The sequence below is a fragment of the Malassezia globosa genome (assembly GCF_000181695.2).
Source record: "Malassezia globosa CBS 7966 chromosome Unknown mgl_sf_1.1, whole genome shotgun sequence".
NCBI lineage: Eukaryota > Fungi > Basidiomycota > Malasseziomycetes > Malasseziales > Malasseziaceae > Malassezia > Malassezia globosa.
This window is the reverse complement of record NW_001849874.1, coordinates 562,922-580,538: the sequence shown is the minus strand read 5'-3', so window position 1 is coordinate 580,538 and position 17,617 is coordinate 562,922. Positions and strand designations below refer to the sequence as shown.

At 53.0% G+C, this 17,617-nt stretch overlaps 9 protein-coding genes across 9 annotated transcripts; 6 read left to right on the top strand and 3 right to left on the bottom strand.

The window, feature by feature from the left end:
- Positions 1 to 1,034: 1,034 nt before the first annotated feature.
- On the top strand, positions 1,035 to 1,967 carry MGL_0278 (uncharacterized protein; the record flags this gene model as incomplete). Its single annotated transcript, XM_001732451.1, has 1 exon — positions 1,035 to 1,967. One exon carries the CDS (start codon positions 1,035 to 1,037, stop codon positions 1,965 to 1,967), a length of 933 nt encoding a protein of 310 aa, XP_001732503.1.
- Positions 1,968 to 2,182: 215 nt separating this feature from the next.
- Positions 2,183 to 3,019, top strand: MGL_0277 (uncharacterized protein; the record flags this gene model as incomplete). Its single annotated transcript, XM_001732450.1, has 1 exon — positions 2,183 to 3,019. One exon carries the CDS (start codon positions 2,183 to 2,185, stop codon positions 3,017 to 3,019), a length of 837 nt encoding a protein of 278 aa, XP_001732502.1.
- A 312-nt stretch (positions 3,020 to 3,331) lies between these two features.
- MGL_0276 (uncharacterized protein) lies at positions 3,332 to 5,038 on the bottom strand (the record flags this gene model as incomplete). The annotated part of the gene is made up of 3 exons (XM_001732449.1): positions 3,332 to 3,343; positions 3,433 to 4,401; positions 4,499 to 5,038. The coding sequence occupies 3 exons, from the start codon at positions 5,036 to 5,038 to the stop codon at positions 3,332 to 3,334; spliced, it is 1,521 nt and encodes a 506-aa protein (XP_001732501.1).
- Positions 5,039 to 5,327: 289 nt separating this feature from the next.
- Positions 5,328 to 7,490, bottom strand: MGL_0275 (uncharacterized protein; the record flags this gene model as incomplete). Its single annotated transcript, XM_001732448.1, has 1 exon — positions 5,328 to 7,490. One exon carries the CDS (start codon positions 7,488 to 7,490, stop codon positions 5,328 to 5,330), a length of 2,163 nt encoding a protein of 720 aa, XP_001732500.1.
- A 493-nt stretch (positions 7,491 to 7,983) lies between these two features.
- On the top strand, positions 7,984 to 10,646 carry MGL_0274 (uncharacterized protein; the record flags this gene model as incomplete). Its single annotated transcript, XM_001732447.1, has 3 exons — positions 7,984 to 8,403; positions 8,425 to 9,257; positions 9,311 to 10,646. 3 exons carry the CDS (start codon positions 7,984 to 7,986, stop codon positions 10,644 to 10,646), a joined length of 2,589 nt encoding a protein of 862 aa, XP_001732499.1.
- A 204-nt stretch (positions 10,647 to 10,850) lies between these two features.
- Positions 10,851 to 11,854, bottom strand: MGL_0273 (uncharacterized protein; the record flags this gene model as incomplete). The annotated part of the gene is made up of 2 exons (XM_001732446.1): positions 10,851 to 11,542; positions 11,665 to 11,854. 2 exons carry the CDS (start codon positions 11,852 to 11,854, stop codon positions 10,851 to 10,853), a joined length of 882 nt encoding a protein of 293 aa, XP_001732498.1.
- Positions 11,855 to 12,043: 189 nt separating this feature from the next.
- On the top strand, positions 12,044 to 12,709 carry MGL_0272 (uncharacterized protein; the record flags this gene model as incomplete). The annotated part of the gene is made up of 3 exons (XM_001732445.1): positions 12,044 to 12,306; positions 12,335 to 12,401; positions 12,575 to 12,709. 3 exons carry the CDS (start codon positions 12,044 to 12,046, stop codon positions 12,707 to 12,709), a joined length of 465 nt encoding a protein of 154 aa, XP_001732497.1.
- Positions 12,710 to 12,962: 253 nt separating this feature from the next.
- Positions 12,963 to 14,996, top strand: MGL_0271 (uncharacterized protein; the record flags this gene model as incomplete). Its single annotated transcript, XM_001732444.1, has 1 exon — positions 12,963 to 14,996. The coding sequence occupies one exon, from the start codon at positions 12,963 to 12,965 to the stop codon at positions 14,994 to 14,996; it is 2,034 nt and encodes a 677-aa protein (XP_001732496.1).
- A 648-nt stretch (positions 14,997 to 15,644) lies between these two features.
- MGL_0270 (uncharacterized protein) lies at positions 15,645 to 17,528 on the top strand (the record flags this gene model as incomplete). Its single annotated transcript, XM_001732443.1, has 1 exon — positions 15,645 to 17,528. One exon carries the CDS (start codon positions 15,645 to 15,647, stop codon positions 17,526 to 17,528), a length of 1,884 nt encoding a protein of 627 aa, XP_001732495.1.
- Between the last annotated feature and the right edge of the window lie 89 nt (positions 17,529 to 17,617).

The following is a 17,617-nucleotide window of genomic DNA, read 5'->3' as shown; positions in this document are numbered from 1 at the left end:
GTTGCGATGAGCACACATCTACGTGCAGAGATTGCAGCTCGATTCCAAGCTGTTCTGAAACAGAATCAACCATTTGTTTTGATCCACACTGCTCAGAGCCTCCCTGTGAACATGAGCACGGAAACCAAAACCATGCATGGAGGGTTCTTTCATGCTCATGCCCAAGCACACTGACAGCACCGGTGCCTGCATGCTGTCCAGACGGTATTTCAATGAATCCCACAATCGCACATACATCAAAGCATAATGCTTCTTTGTCATGTATTTCGCCCCACACATGTTCCTATGACTTGTGTGCAAAGCAAGAAAGTCCGTTCTGCACGAGCACAGTAATGGATTATTCTTCCATATGGTCACAACACCCACAAGCTAATCCATATAGCAATTGTTTGAGTGTGTGCGATGGGTTTTTGGAACCGACGCAAGCTTGCTCGTCGTTGGGACCGAGTGAAATGGATTTATCCTATGCACAACAACTGCTCGACCATTGTTGTGCCTCATGCGCACATTTGAACCCAGTACCCTGCCACGATACATGCTTGGATGTGCCATTTTCAATACTATCATCCACCCCCCAACCATCGACGCCTGCCCTTCGCTCGTCTGAGTCTTCAAGCGTCGCTGGTACTGCGTGCTCAACGCCCTCGTCCTCAAATCGGTATCTAAAATCACCAGACCTTCCCCTTATACCCTTGGAGTCCAAAGAGTTGTGCGCGTTTGGCAACAATCGTGGAGGAAATGGCACAAACTGGATCGATTGCAGTGGCTCATGTAGGGCTAAGGGCGAAAGCCAGGGCTGTTGTTGCTGTTGCAACTATGATCAGGGGCTTGCCTGCTTGGGGCACACGAGCAACCAAAACCATGACAGCAAGAGTGCTCACCTTCAGGTGAGTGCCGGCACCGACCACACACTGTCAAGGGCGGGTCACCAGCATCTGTTTCCGTACTCCAACAACCATGACATGCTTTCGAGCTATGGCTCTGCCGAAGTTTTACCATGTGAATGGTCCGGCTGTAGTTTTCAACTGCCGACGATGGAAGAGTTTACTAGTCAAATGCAGCAAGCACATGTGCCTGATCATGATACCAAACTACTTCAAGAGTACTTGTCGACCCCGATACCGCTTGGAAGCTCGCGAGAAAAAGAGAATGATACATGCATCACTACCATTGCACCTGCAGATCGGGAACTAGACCCCAGCACTGACACTGGTACCGATACAGACATTGACGCTGACACGGCTGCGTGGTGTGACCATGCAGTGCGGGGACAATGTATGTTAGGCGAGGAAGAGAAGGCGCTCGACGACATGGCGACGGCGTGCTTTTGTCCTCCAGCCCAAGACGGGCAACGGAAGCGGCATCCTTGTGGTTGGATCAATTGTTCATGCAGCTTCGACACACATGCCGAATTGACTGCACACATTGCACAGGTGCATGTTGGCTCTGGAAAAACCGAATACGAGTGTGGCTGGGTAGGCTGTGAACGAGCGATGCAAGGCCGTAAATTCACGCAGAAACAAAAAGTACTCCGACACATCCAAACACATACAGGCGATCGCCCGTATGAATGTCCATCATGCCACAAGCGCTTCAGTGAAGCCAGCACGCTCACACAGCATATGCGAACGCATACGCAAGAGCGTCCGTACAAATGCGACTTTCCCGGATGCAACAAGACGTTTAGTGTTGTCGGCAGTCTGACGATCCATAAGCGCACACATACGGGAGATCGCCCGTTCAAATGCCCTTATCCAAACTGCGACAAGCAATTTTCAGAAAGCAGCAATCTCAACAAGCATATCCGCGTGCATCGTGGCGACAAGCCTTTCCAGTGCCCTGAATGCCTTCGTCGCTTCACACGTCCTGACCAGCTTACTCGTCACCGTAAAGTACATGACAAATCACTTTCTGCGCCACGTGCACGAAACATCCCCACACCCACTCCACCTGTTTTGATGCCCTAGTCGAGCGAAGAGGTGTGGAGCGTTTGCGTCATGCAGGATGGCGACGTGCCTTTACCGTCCATTGTAAAAGGTAGTTCCGTAAGAGAGACTGTGAGAGGGCAAGTCAAGAGCATCAAAACAAGCCTGTGTCTGTGTCTGGTGTGTGGGAGTGTGAGAGCGAGTGCATAGTCAAGGAAAAGATATAATAGCAGGCGTTTGAATCCGCTCTTGGCAGCATGCTGATTCAGGTCGGTGGGCATCCCGGGATTGTGCAAGAATGCGGACAGTACGTGCTCAAGAGTGCCCTAAACACTGAAACAATGTTTTACGAAACGACGTACAAGACATCTGGAGGGTCAGATGCAAAGAAAGCTATGTTCCGTGCATGGATGCCGCTTTGTTATGGCATTGCAGACGCCCAGGGCCACTGGCTTCCAGGATGGCCACGGATTCCCCTTGATGACGTGCAGCTGCCACAGCTCAGTATCGGCTCGCACACACTTGTACTAGAGAATCTCGTACGTCCATTCGTGTATGCGAATGTGTGCGACATTAAGCTCGGTACCATCTTGTACAATGACCAGAACACCGAACTTTCGAGCGAAAAGCGGGAACGTATGCACCAAAAGGCGTTCGACACAACAAGTGGGACATTTGGGATCCGAATCACAGGCTTCTGTACATGGGACGCTTCGAAGCAGGCGTTCGTTCAAAGCGGGAAGGCTCCTGGGAAGGCTGCACGCACGAAGGAGGATCTTCAGCGCCTCTTGTACGATGCATGGGTTGTATCTAGTCCTGTGCGTGAACGTGTGATTCACACACACCTCCTGCCGAGGATTGAAGCCCTCCGCGATACATTAGCCCACGTGCCTGTCAAAATACGCAGTGCAAGTGTGCTTGTCATTATGGAGGGCGATGACGCACGTCTACAGGCGCTGCTTGCACGCGGCGAGCGCGTGCTCGATGTGCGTATCATTGATTTTGCGCACTCTCGATGGGCTGAGGCACCGGATGATGGGGTTTTACTGGGCCTTGAAACACTATATGAACTAGGAAGCCGGCTCATTGCTTGAAAGCTCATCAGCCAGCTGCGCCCATTTCGCTGCTTCTTGTGCATGGGTATCAATGGGCGTGGCCTGTGTGGATGTGAGCAAGGTTAGTATGGTGAATAATACGTACGGCAAGCATGGCATGCGTCGATAAGCACAAAGCACGCGGCGATTGCCATTCGTGGTGGGTCGGGTACACGTTCTTTGCATACTCGCGCAAAAGCCGAGCTAGTTCCGTGTGCATTCGAGCAAGTCTGTCGGCAGGTAAGCAAGGCAATATGCGAGGGTCCTGGCGAACGTACCCGCTGAGAAGCATGCCTTGGTGTTCAGCATGAGTTACGGCGACCACTAGCGTGAAAAAATGTGTGAAAGCAGAAAGGATCTGGAGCGGCGCGTGTGAGCTGACATCCAACGTAATCATGCACAAGTATACCTACCTTATGCAAAGCATCACTTGCATTGATACGAGACAAGTCTGTCGTCATAGCAAGAGTACTCCAGCGGTCGAAGAAACCAGCAGCGCCGGACGACCGCGGCGCTGCGCTAAGTCGCGCGCCAACAGCAACGGCTTTGAGCGCATCGACTTCTGCATCGAGTCCCTTGGCAACAAGCGGCCATGTCTCTAGCACATGGCGCATCAAGACTGACTCCAGCTCTGGAATGAGACACCGCCGAGACTGTGCCACACGGAGAAGCGACTGTGTGAGGTTTGAAATAGTCAAGTGTTGAAGTACAGGTGCACTGGGCATCATGAGCACTGCATCATGGAATTCGGAAAAGTAGGATATAGCAGGTTCCATCACTTGAAGCCACGACTCACGGGTCACTATTGACTCATGCAGACGTTCTTCCTCAGGAGAAAGGCTCAGTAAATTGTACGTCGGTACACCCGATGCGTCATACACGTCATGGCGCATTTCTGTGCCGGCAAAGAAGCGTGCAAGAAATGCGTATTCTGTGCAGGCCGTATCAAGAAACACAAGCGCCAGTGTGTGGAACAGGTGCTCGGGACTTGCTCTGAAATTGACATCCTCACTTTGGCATGCAAGCACTGCAGCTACGTCTGTGAGTGGACGCGCATACTGCTGCCTTTCTGCTGCGTACTGCGCGTCGGGATGCTTGTGTGCAGAAGCGACGAGCGACGCTGGCTCAATCCACCGCTGCAAGATACGACGCAACTCACGCACATAGCGGCGGAAGGCTGTCTCATAGTACAAACGAGCTGCATTGATGTATGCGAGTTGCACTTCAATCGCAACACGTGGCGCGTGCATAGCGAGAAACTGATACAGCGGTTGATTGTGGGGCAACAGAACAGATGACTGGAGGATCGGCAGCGTTGTCGTGACGGAAGTGCGAATCGGCTCGAACAGACGAACCAAGTACGGGTAGATTTTCCCAATCGCCTGCGAAACGGGTGTTAGTGGAAAGCAAGGCCACCGACACGGGTTCGATGGGATAAAAAGAACAATAACAAAGCTCCAACGAGCCGTCGAAACGTACCAAGTTTTTGCACTGTTCTGCCACATCGCGCGCCTGTGCGCGAGCGGAACCGGGCGTAGCCGTGCTATCCTGTGTCGCTTCGTATTCATTGAGCGTTCGCAGCGTATGTTCAATCATATGGACCGCCTTGACCCAGCCGTGAAAGTTGTCGTCAACATTTGTATCGCGCAAGAGGCGCACGGTCGACGGAGCAATCACAGCGCCTTCGATCCATTTTGTCAGTGTGGATGCGTTTGTCTCCTGTTCCGACAAATGTTCATTCAGAGTATTGGAGCGGTCCTGCAGTTTCCCGATATGCTCAGACGCTGTATGTAACTGTGTGTGAAACCGTTCGATGTCGGTCCGAATCTTGGCAAGGCTTGCACGAGAAGAAGTCACTTGCTCCGCCAGTGCATAAAGCTCGGGCATGCGTGCCTGCATGACGGCGTCCTGTCCATGATCCATGCGCTGGATCGCATCGCTGCACGTCTCTGCAATGCCCTTACCTGACGTGCGTGTTGCTTCCGCGAGCGCCGGCGCAAGTGCAGCGGTTGTTTCCATGGAGTGAATAGGTACGCGCTTTGATGAGCGCTGTAATGTTGGCGAAAGCAAGGTGGTTCGTCCGCCGCTGCGTGCGTCGACGTTGTCGTCGATCGCTCAGACCTGCCCAGGTCAGGCGCTGCGAGCGCGGATTGTGAATGGAGGTGTGTTGCATCTGTGGAAGAGGTCCTGGAGAAGGGGTATCTATCTGTCTGTATGTATCTATGCACATATACGTGCGAGGATGGAAAGTCCACGCATTATCAACGCGACGCACAAGTACAGGCTTCAAAGAAACATGGGTACATTTTTACCGAGAGACAAATGGCGTCTGTGCATGAGCGAGAGAAGAGGCCAGATGCGTACTCGGCGTGCGCTGCGCAGCTGCGAAGGACTCGTCCTGACTGGAATTTGATGATGATGTCATGCGCTGCACCACTGTCGCCGCACTTGATGTTGATTCGAAGCGACGTGCCTTGGCATCGTGCATGCGTGCGCTAGGCGTCGCTCCTACCGGACCATATGGAGTCATGCGCGACTGCGACGCTACACGCGAACGCGTCGTTGCTCCGGGTCCGCCTGCACGGCGTGATTGTGTGGGAGGTGCGCCTGGAAAAGCATGGGCAGGCCTCTTCATCGTCAAAGTGCCATTCCGTGGTGTTGCTGGCACACCATTGGCTGAGCGAGATGCGCGGAGGCTCTCCGCAGGAGCTGGCGCTGCATTGCCTGTGGCTGAGGTGGCCGAAGTGCCAGGAACACGTCGCTGCACGCGAGGATTCTCCTTGGGAGCGCCACCAAGCTGGTCTCGCAAATGATCAACGAAGCGAACACCATCCATCATGAACGGCATGTGGTGTGTCTCCTCCCACGCAGGCAAAACTTTCAAAAGTTCCTGCTCCAGCTTGGGTTTCTGGATTTTGACACGCTTGCGCATTTTTTCTTCGCGCAAAAGGCGTCCGGGATCTCCTCGATTTCCGCGGCCCAGCAATCGAGCACCGTCTTGTGCACTTTCCTCCAACGCACGAGCCTCGTTGCATATAGCATGGTATCGCCCAATAAGGCTAAGGATCGGCGCGCGTTGTTCAAGCATCTCGGTCAATTTGGCATACATGTGTTCATGCTCGGCTAGGAGCTCGTCCCAGTCGAATGTGGATGCAAGCATGTCTTCTTCACCTGGCAGCGCCAGAAAGTACGCAGGAAAAGACTCTTGTCGTTCTTTGTCGCTCATGTAAAGAGCATCCCACTGCTCCCATATCTGCTCGCGTGTCTTTGTGATGAAAAGGGCCATGTGCTGGGACTTGAGAGAACGCATCTTGTCAAGCTCGATGCGGTATGCCTGGACGACTTGCAACGTACTTCCACGATGATCCAGCACGAACGCGTCCATTTCTGTCTCGGGCACGTCGAATCGCATCCATAGCTCACATAGTTCATCATAGTATGCCTGGATGCTTGACTCTCGCTCAGCCTTCTCGCGCTCCAGCGCTTCACGCAGCTGAACACTCTGCGCCATAACGGTATCTGTGGGCTGAAGTAGGTCAGGCACTGCTGTAGGAGCATCACACTCGGTATGAGACTCGTGTAAGACGAGCATGGGTGCCCCCTGAGCGCGTGTTGGTGTAGCTAGCATGGCGCTGTCCTCGTCAGCTGACAAGGCGGCAGGAAGGCGTGATGTCGCATATGATGACGAGGATGCCTGTGATGGCGACGATGTCTGGAATTGCCCGTAGAACTGTCCGTCCAGCTCCATGGTAGGGACTTGCTGTGTGTATTGAAGAATGCTCATGTGGAAACGGCTTTCTTCGGATCCATCTTCATGCACAGACACACGACCCGCGTGCACTGCGACATGAGGCATGATGTGCAGTTCGGACCACAGCTGGAGAATCTCAGTCAAATGGGATTCCATCTGCATCTTTCTTTCCTTGTAGACTTGTTGTACATGGATAAGATGCGCTTCTAGATGTTGTACTGTGCTGGGTGTGACATCACGCAGTGTCGACACAGTCTCCGTCTGAGTCGGCATAGACGGTGCTCCGCCTGCGTCTGACATGCATCCATTGAGTGTATCAATTTGACTAATAACCAGATCACATTGTTCACACTGCGCTTTGTACATTGCTTCAAGACGTGCTTGCTCGGCGACAAGCGCCTCCTGCTGCGCAAGGAGCGGCAACGACGATTCTTGCTGTGGTTGTCCCGTTAACGAAGAGCCCGGTGGCACATGCGCACTTGTGCCAATGGCTTCACATAACAAGCATATCTTACGCTTGTGTTTGTCGCAAGATGCTTGGACTTCTGCGACCTGCGCCTCAACATGGCGGATCTGCGCGTGGATTGCATCGTGAATGCATGTTTTAAGCGCCGCAATTGCACGCTCAAGCTCCTCCGCTGGACATCCTAGCTTCTTGTGAAGCTTCTCGAGTTCGATACTCGATGAATCTATGAGCGCACTGAGCGTGGACGCATCCATCACGGCGTGCGCACTTCCGCCCCAATCCTGCGTCGATACGGGTTGTGTTGGACGGTGGATGATGGTGTTGGCGGTCGATGTGCCTTGGCACGTGGTACTGACGCGTCGCGGTCGTTCACGTGATCGCGTCTCGATGGAGAACGTGTGTGCGTGTGACGAGGTGGTAAGGGCGCGCAAATGCCCCACCTCACCCTTCCCCTCGGTTGCTTGCCTCCATAAGGCGTGTGTGTATATGTGCGCATGCATTTCTGATTTGTGGACCAGCCAACCAACACCAACCAGCAACACTAACACACACCCAGAAAAAAAAAGATCAGCACGTCTTGCCCGGTGTTCGTGTAGACTGACAGAGGACGTTAAACGAGTGAGGAACCGGCATCAACGTAGACAAAGCTTGGCCAAGAAAATATTGCTTGCTACTGTCTAGACGTTCTGCGAACGCGAAGCTGTCCACTGACCACTTCCCCCTCCCGATCCATTGGTAATTGACGACATGTCTGATGTGGCATCGGACAATGGCACTGTCGTACATCGCTCAGATGTATCGACGCTACCGCCCATGTTTCAGCCTGCTTGGAAGGCCACGCCTGCACGTGGTCAGGATCGTCTCAATGCGATCGGAGGTGATATGTTTTCGCCTATGAAGCTCCAGCAGATGTTTCTCACACCAAGTCTGTCTTCTGCGCGAGAAAAAGAGAAGGAAGAGAGTAGCCCACTGCATACATATGGTGGCGATGAGCTAGATGCAGCGCCACCTACCAGGAAAGAGTTCACCTTCCGCGCAAGACAGTTACCATCGTCCACACCAATGCCATCACGCAGCTCATCCAAAGGTACATCGCGCACAACGCCATCAACGCCAGGCGGACCGCATGTGCCACTACGTTTCATCCACGTACCTTTTGATTCTTATGTACGTTCAGGGCTTGAACAGCTTGCAGAGGAATGTAGCAGAGAGGCCTCTCGCGACGACGAAGAAGGATCATCCTCACCGACGCTCTCTGCGTCAGGCTCGTCTTCGTCGTTGCAAGATTTGCGACAAAACAAGCGCCTCAGAGTTGCGTCACATGAGACCAGCAGCGGACAAAGACTTGCCCGTTTTCCACTTTCGTACAAGAGTGAGAACATTCAGCCCACACCGGCACGACCCGCGAGTGGCTCGTTCCCTCGCTCTATCCTCAAAGGTGCTGGCTCTATTGGCGAGACGCCTCGTACACACGCATCGCGTTCGATAAGTTTTGTCGATCAAAAACATCCACGAAGCACTGAGGCGTCGTACTCATCGGCGCAAGCAGCGCGCCTTGATCGCATGCTCGAAGAGCTCGAGCACATGAATTTGACACGCTCACTCTCTACCTACGTGCCTGGGCCAGCACCAGAGTCCAAACCAGACACTGCATCTTCACGTGTGCCTGTGCAAGCATCTTTACGATCGCCGACGGAGCCCATTCCCGTGCGAACAAAGTCATTGCAGCCTTCACGATCGCTGTCTGCTTTGATCTCGGACGAGCCCTCACAGCACCACAGCACAGCGTCCTTCCGCATCACCCGCGACAAGCTGGTCGAAATTCTTACGGATGCTGCGCCTTGGGCGCCGGATTGGCAGTCGCTGAAAAGGATCGATTTGCGCGCACGGCATCTTGAATCGTGCATCGGGCTGAGTGAACATTTGCCACAAGTCGAGGAAGTATGGATAGACCACAACCAAGTGTCGTTTACCATGGGTGTACCATCCTGTGTTCGTGTGCTCACAGCCTCGCATAACCTGTACGTATCTCTGCCGCTATCAGCCTTCTCTGTATCAACATGCTGACGAACAGAATGTCGGAGCTTACATCGTTCGAGCACCTGAAGCAACTCCAGTTCTTAGATGTGTGTTTCAACGAATTTGCTTCACTCATGCCTTTTTCCCATCTTCCACGTCTGCGCGAGCTTCGTGTGGACCACAATAAGATCACAGACCTTCGTGGGCTCGAGCAGTGCACGTCCCTAAAGCATTTTAGCATCGCTCACAACGAGCTCTCGGGGCGTGTGGATCTTAGCCGGATGTGCTGGCCCGCAATACAATCGCTGGTGGTCTCACACAACCGTATCTCGTCGCTCGTGGGCCTTGGACATCTAGACGCGCTGCAGGAACTGCATGCAGAAGCAAATGAGCTGACAGACATCAGCATCGAACACAGAATGCCTCAGCTTCGCGTTCTACGGCTCTCCGACAACAACGACTTTACCGAGTTAGACGTCGGCAGAATGCCATGCATTCGAACACTGTATGCTGACCGATGCTCACTAGCATCAATCGGCGCACTTGGCTCAGCACATACACTACGGCACCTCTCGCTCCGCCAGCAGAGCGTGCGTGTGTGCCTGCCGTTGCCTGCGCCAACACAACTAGAGCGCTTATACTTTGCAGGTAATGCGATCAGGTCAAAACCTGTGTTTCATGCACACATGCCGGACATGGTGTACTTGGAACTTGCTGGATGTCAGCTAGATCAGGTGTCCACGGAGCTGCAACTGCAGACACCGGCATTACGCTCGCTCAACCTGGACCACAACTGGCTTTCAACAATCCCGTCTTTAGCGCATTGGCACCGACTGAAGCGTCTTAGTCTTGTTGCCTGTCGCATAAGCACGCTCGAGTGTATTGTTCAAGGTATACGTGGCCTCTCTGAGCTCTGCGTTGTCGATACACGCTCAAATCCTTGCACACTCAGTCTATACCCACCCATGGTTCTTCCTCTACATGCGCCGGACCGTATGAATGGCCCCCCTGTCCCACACCCTGCTATTGTACAGCCAGATGCAGCGAAAGCTGTCGAGCAGCAAGCCCAGACACGCCTTCGTGCAGCGCAAGCTCTAGCTGAACGCTCTCAGTTCCACAAGCGCACGATGCTCTTGCCACCAGAGCCAGCCGCTGAAGCTGCCTTTATCGAGCCGGAACACGCCATGGATAGTGCACGCACAGCAGCATTGTTCCGTGCGATCGATGAAAGATTCCAATGTACGCTGCCTATGCACGTGCTCCAGAAACGACAGGTGTATCGGGGACTATGTGGTATGGCCTGTGCGCCACTGACATGGCTCGATGGTCTAGAAATCAGTGATGCCGATGTTCATCGTGCAGAGCGCCAGTTAAAGTTGTTAGATAGGTAGGTAGGTAGGTAGAGAGAGAGAAAGAGAAAGAGAAAGAGAAAGAGAAAGAGAAAGAGAAAGAGAAAGAGAAAGAGAAAGAGAAAGAGAAAGAGAAAGAGAAAGAGAAAGAGAAAGAGAAAGAGAAAGAGAAAGAGAAAGAAAAAGAGAAAGAAAAAAAGACGAAAGAACATCAGCGGGCTCAACTGAAAGTTGTTGAATGACAGCTTAGTTAGGTGAGCGATGGCGCTCGCTCACATTCTGCATTGCCCGCTCCACAACACGTTCCAACATCGACATGGATAGAGCCGATGCATCGCTTCCATGCTCGGCATCGAGGCGCTCAAACTGGCCTAGCAAGGACCTGTACACGTACTTGCCGACCATGTCAAATTCGACATTGATAAGGGAGCCAACGGGCTTTTGCGGCAAAGCAATGTGATCTTGGGTGTGAGGGATGAGCATGACGGTAAATTCAATAGTTTCTGATGCAGGCGTCGTTACATCGTCTTCCGTACGACGTTGAAGTGCGCCTCCTTGCGGCGGCGATACATCAATCAGTGTTAAAGACGTGCCATCAAGCGTGATGAAGCCCTTTGGAACTAGGTAAGGCGCAAGTGTTGATGGGAGCGGAAGATGCGCATCCACACCAGCTCGTGTGTCATGGAAGAGGCGTAATGTCAGCGTGAGCGCCGACTCATTCGGTTCGACCGCCTGAAGCGTCGCGACTGTGTCGACATGGCCTTGCACAATGTGCCCACCGAAGCGTGTGGTGGGCGCCATGGCTCGCTCACAGTTGACGCGATCTCCCACCTGAAGACGCCCAAGATTGGAGCGGAACAAGGTTTCTGGCGCAACGTCCACACGGAACGAGCCGCCATGCGCCTCAAGACTGAATTGTGTGACAGTGAGGCATACGCCTGCGTCGAAAGATGGTTAGCCTTTGTCACATTGACATTTCGATCAGTTTAGGTCCATGCAGAAACAAGACATGCTCGCAATATCCTGCCCTCTTGGCGAGTTGTCGCTCCCAGGCACGTACCATTTACAGCAATGCTATCGCCCACGTGGCAGTCGCCCAGAATCAATGCACAATCGCCGATCGTCAGCGCATACGATCCGCTCTGTGCATCGACTTGCGCGACATCGACAATGCGCGCCACGCATTCGACTTTGAAAATATAAGTACATCTCTTCCAGGAGACGCGCAGCGTACCTAATCCAGTAAACATGTTGTTTCGTTACGACGAGTAAAGATGGATGATGTGGGCGCTTTTTCGAATGGACGTACGCGCGTCGGTCGCACGTCGGTGCTCACTTGCTAACTCCACTTGCTCTCAAATGTTGAGAGATGCGGAAATCAACACGACGGACATATCACGTGGATATCCACTCACCATCTTGTGCACTTGTCCATCATCATGCCGAGAATTCGGACGAGTCGGACAAGGCCGCCGCCTGATGGCTTTGAAGACATCGAGCCAATTCTGGAAGAGTACGAGACGAAAATGCGCGATGCAGAAAACGAGTCGCAGGATGGCAAACGCAAAGCCGAGGGCGTCTGGGGAATTATGCGTATCACTCATATCCGGTCACGGTACATCTACGACCTCTATTACAAGCGTGAGGCTATAAGTCGTGAACTTTACGACTGGTTGCTTGAACAAGGATATGCAGATGCTGCGTACGTCTTGAATGACATGCTAATTCAGACTCATCGCAAAATGGAAGCGCACAGGTTATGAAAAACTGTGCTGTGTGAGGTGCATCCAGGCTCGCGTACGTCGCTCAATCCACTAGCTCCTTCCTTCGCTGACACATGCACTTAGGATATGAACTATGAAGGGTCTACATGCATTTGCCGTGTTCCTAAAGCGCAGCTGCGTCCTGGTACATTTGTCGAATGTGTGCACTGTGGTACGTTCACGCGAGTCCACTGACGTATCAAAAAGGTTGTCGTGGCTGCTGTTCATCTGATTAAGCAATTCACACTGACGAATTTCTGTCGGAAAATTGTGGATGCTGAAAATTGCGACCAATTTATGGACTTCATTCTGCGCGCGCAGCAGCTGTTATTTCGTTCATAGGTAGGTGTGTACCTCGAGTAGGTTCGAGACGAATTTTTATGTGCACCTCTTCTCCACGCTAGGACATAATGTCCGGCTTCAGACTTGCACCGACGTGTCAGAATCGCGTCTCGCTCGAGCGTTTCGTGTTGGAACAAACGAAAGTCCAGGTCCTTCCTCCACTGAACGACCTCCACAAAAACACTATCATCATCAACACCATTCCTCCGTTCCCCGTCGTGAAGTGTGTTGATTCAAGCCGCCTTTTACGCGGATGAGACGCGCACAAACCAAGTCGCCGGATAGTGCAGAGAACGCACAAAACAAAGAGAATGAAGCAAAGAATGCAGGTGAATCTTCCTCAATGCGCGCATCGAGTCCCTGGAACCAATCGCCAGATCCTCAGGCTGCAGCTGATGCAGGCCCAACACGACCAACAAGCCCGGGGAATGGGGTGCCAAAACCGATCGCGCTACAATCAAATGAACAGTGGCTAATGCGAGTAAATAGGCAGGGTCTTCCAATATGTCGAGATCTGCACGGTCTTTTCACCACGGTGGTCATTTCACTCAGTGATCGATGGCCAGACTGGCGCTTCCCCCTCGCATTCGTTTTGCCTGCAGCAATTCAGCGAATGCAAGCATTGCAGTTTGTTCAAATTGTCCGTGACTCGGCCAACAATATGCAAAATATGCTATCACTTAGTCAAACCAAGACGTCATTCACTATGAACAGTGACACAGCCTCCCACATTTGCCAGGCATTCATCCGAGCAGGGCTTCTGGAGCGCATGGCAGGCCAGGAAGACGAAGTTTACACACCTTCGCCAAAAGGTGTGCACTTAATTGACCGCTTCGTGATTCGGCATGGCATTGCGACGCGCAGCGTGAGCAACCTGTTAAACGTGCACCCCATTTGTGACAAGTTGTTGTTCATGGAACGTGATGAACAGGATGACGTACTACTCAGTGATGCAGTTGTGCGGATTGTGTTTCACCGAATGGTAGGCTCGTCACCACGGCGCTCAGAGCCGAGTGCAATGGGCATGGCACTTACGACGAGCTATGCGAAAGACAGCGCAGGTCAAATGTATGAGACTGCGAGTTTTTCATCCTTTGATGCACTCCAATGGCTTGTCCAGTACACCACGCTTGTCTCTGTGGACGAGGCTATTGTACTTGCCGCCCATATGGTTCGCCTGGGTTGGATTGAGGCAGAAGCCCTTATGGAGCCAGCTCTTTCTAACAATGTGGCCACGGTGCGCGTCGATGAATCATTGCGCGCTGACCATGCGGCGTGTGAAGGTACATTTATTGAAGGCGAAGTATACCACCTAACGGAGCTCGGTGTCACTATCGCATGGAAAGTTGACTGGGTTGAGCAGCCAGCGTCGATGCCCGCCGATGAACGTCCACCGACGTCCTTCTTCTTTGGTGATCGGTCAAATGAGATGCGCTCTGTATCGCCACGTCTCGAGGGCTTCGAAGTGTACGGCTCCTATGTGCATGCAAGCCCGACGGAGGCCGAGCCCCGAGACACGGCCAAGGGCGCCACATCAGCTACAGCACCATCGGCCACCTCCGTCCCATCTCCGGCTCCGGGGCCAAATTTGGACTCAGGTTCAGTCCCTTCTCGCTCACCAATCCCAGAACCACAACGGATCGCTAGTCCGCCATTAGATCCAGTTGTGCGTATCCCCATAACAGAGGTACTGCGTCGTGCTCACGTGCGACGCTCATTTTATGCTTTCTTGAAGAGTATGAGAGGTGACGAAGTCCCGCAGCATGAAGCAGCGCCAGTGCGGTTCTGGTGTGGTGTTGAGTGGTTTCGCTCCGATTGTCGTCTCGCTACGTCTGGCACGCTAGCGGACTTGCCTGATGTCGATGTTGTGGATGTGTTGCCTTCTGATATGGATCGCTCTCAACACACAAAACCAGGAACGGACGGGATGCCAGGACCTAAGATGCGTGCCATCCAGCAACCTGTTTTATCTCGAAGTGCCCAGCTACGCATGGGCAATCTCCTTGAATCACATGCTCTTGACGAGCACATATCAAGCGCCACACGAGACTCTCTCGCTTCAGCGCTGGATGCATATGTCAAAATGCCAAGTCCAACAGCCGAGCAGGGTCGTGACGGTGGCAGCTCCGTGTCAAGCCATGATGCCACGCGTAAGGTTGAGAAAGTTCTGGCGAATCTCTTGGTCCATTGTGCTGCAGCGCAGAAAGAGATCATGAAGCGGCTAAGCCAAAGCACCCTGTCACAGTACTATGATGCAATGGATAATGGTGATTGGGACCGGCTGTAAGCTGACATTCGTTTGCTCGCGCTTATGGAAAGGGTCATGATGAGAGAACGACACATTCTTTGATTTACACATACGAGCACGTAGACACTCATATAGGCGGCCGATCCTCATGGAACATGTGTGTGCGGGATGTTTGACGCAAGTCACTATGTCATTGTATTTCGGTCGGTTGGTCAGCGCTGGAGTTGGAACCATGGATATATACACGCATGTTTCAATAAAACGCGTCTTGTGCGAGCAGGACACACACCTCCATTAGTCTGACGAGTCCTGGACGAACGTGAGTGGAGAGCTCACGAGCAGGTCAGTGTGAGGCAACCATCGATTGTGGGAGTAAGGGGAAGAATCAGTGGTGCTGAGACGCAGGCCATCAGTTGGACAGGATACGTTACCTGCACACGCTAAGAAGAGGCAACTGTTTGGCGTTTAAGCGCTATGGAAATAGAAACATCCTACGTGGCCCACATATCCGAGCACGATGATGCTGGACATGCTGTGAATCACGTGTATCCTGTACGCAGGACGGGGTATGTGTATGATGCGCGTATGAAAGCGCATTCAACGCTGGCCGAAGAAGAGCATCCAGAGAAGCCGGATCGGATTTCCTCGATCTTTCAAACGCTTGTAGCACATGCCTGCATTCCGCGGATGCATCAGATCTACTCACGAGAAGCTACTCGTGCAGAAATTGAGCTGATCCACGACTCTGCCCTGTGGGACCAGTATGAGGCAAACATGACACTTCCGCTTGCGCAGCTCAAAACATTGAGCCATGATCTAGAGTTGAGCTCATCGCTGTATCTGAACCATGCATCTACGTTCTGTGCACGGCTCTCGTGCGGAAGTGTCGTCGAGATGTGCTCGGCTGTGGCATCAGGCAGGGTACATAATGGTTTCGCCATTGTGAGACCGCCAGGACATCATGCTGAGCCTGGAGCTGGATTTGGATTCTGCTTGTATAATAATGTGGCGGTGTCTACACGTGTCTTGCTCGATCGACCACTGGGTGCGCCAGACCGGGTTGAGCGCGTGATGATTCTGGACTGGGACGTGCATCATGGAAATGGTACACAGCGTGCATTCTGGGACAACAAGCAAGTGCTGTACATATCTCTGCATCGATATGAAAATGGTACGTTCTACCCTGGGACCTCGTTCGGCAACTACGACCAAGTCGGCGGTGAGTCGGCGCGTGGGACCTCGGTGAATGTGCCCTGGCCATGCAGTGGCATGGACGATGGTGACTACCTGCACGCCTTCCAGCACTGCATCATGCCGATCGCATACGAGTTTGCGCCAGATCTCGTCATTGTAAGTGCGGGCTTCGATGCCGCTCAGGATGACATGCTTGGCGGCTGTCTCGTGTCGCCCGCTGGCTATGCACACATGACGCACCAGCTCATGGCACTTGCACAGGGCAACCTGGTTGTCGCTCTCGAGGGCGGTTATACCCTGGACGCTATATCGCGCTCCGCACTCGCTGTCGTCCGAACATTGCTCGGCGATCCCCTCCCACCGCTCCCTCGGGGTACTGCATGTAGTCTTGCTGCAGCTGATACTGTCCGGCGAGTGATCCGTGCACAGGCCCCCTACTGGGTCTCTCTGCGCACTGCGCTCGAATATGGCCCGAGCGCAGTGCCGAACTCTCTTACTGCATCCACTTTGAATGCAGCAACAACCGATGCCGTGCACGGTGCGGCACTTACTCATGTTACTGACTCGACCACTGATGCCGCCGCTGCTCAGATCTCCACCACTCCTTCTGCAGCTTCTGTGGCCTGCATACCGACGCCGGAGCTCTTGTTAGATGCACGTGCTGCTCGGCTTTGGAAACGACACCAGCTGCTGCCGATACCTACGCATGCGGGGCTCCAGCGGAATCAGGCACTGTGTTCCTCATCGCTTATGCTGCCGACAACGCAGACACTCGTGATATTTGTTCATGACCTTGCAAATCTACATAAAGACGTTCAAGGCGCACCATATGTGGCCGACTCAGCGGATGCACTCGTCCAATGGGCTATGGAACGCAACTATGCCTTGATGGATCTCTGCACAATGGTGCCTTTGCCTCTGCAAACAGTTCGCAATCATTCGCACGGAAAAGCCCTGGCGTATCCTGATGATCCCACTCCCAGTGCGTTGAATGAACAGATCCAACATATTTGGGATGTATATTGCGCGATTTCACCAGTGCCAAAGGTGTTTCTCGTCGGCCTGGGTACCGGCTGTGAAGTCTTGATGCATCTCATTACGACGCGTGCCATCCAGTCTCGTGTGCACGGCATGGTTCAGGTGATGGGAATGAACTCTATTCCACTTGTTCCCAAGGCCCAACGTGAACTCAAGTCCTGGTACTTGAAGCATGCTCGTGTAATCTGCCCACCAACACACCCGTACTTTGCGTGGAATGAACAAGCTTCGTCAGGGAAGCGCCTAGGCACCGTCCAACGGGCGCACTCGCCATGTCCCATGGAGACGCTAGTTCAATGCCTGCCCAACATAGATTCCATGCTGTCAACCAGCTCATAAATCCACAATCTATGGCCATCATACTGCATACCCGCCCCGCCAGCGTACAAGCGAAGACAATGACAAAAAACGAACAATGCACTTTTTTA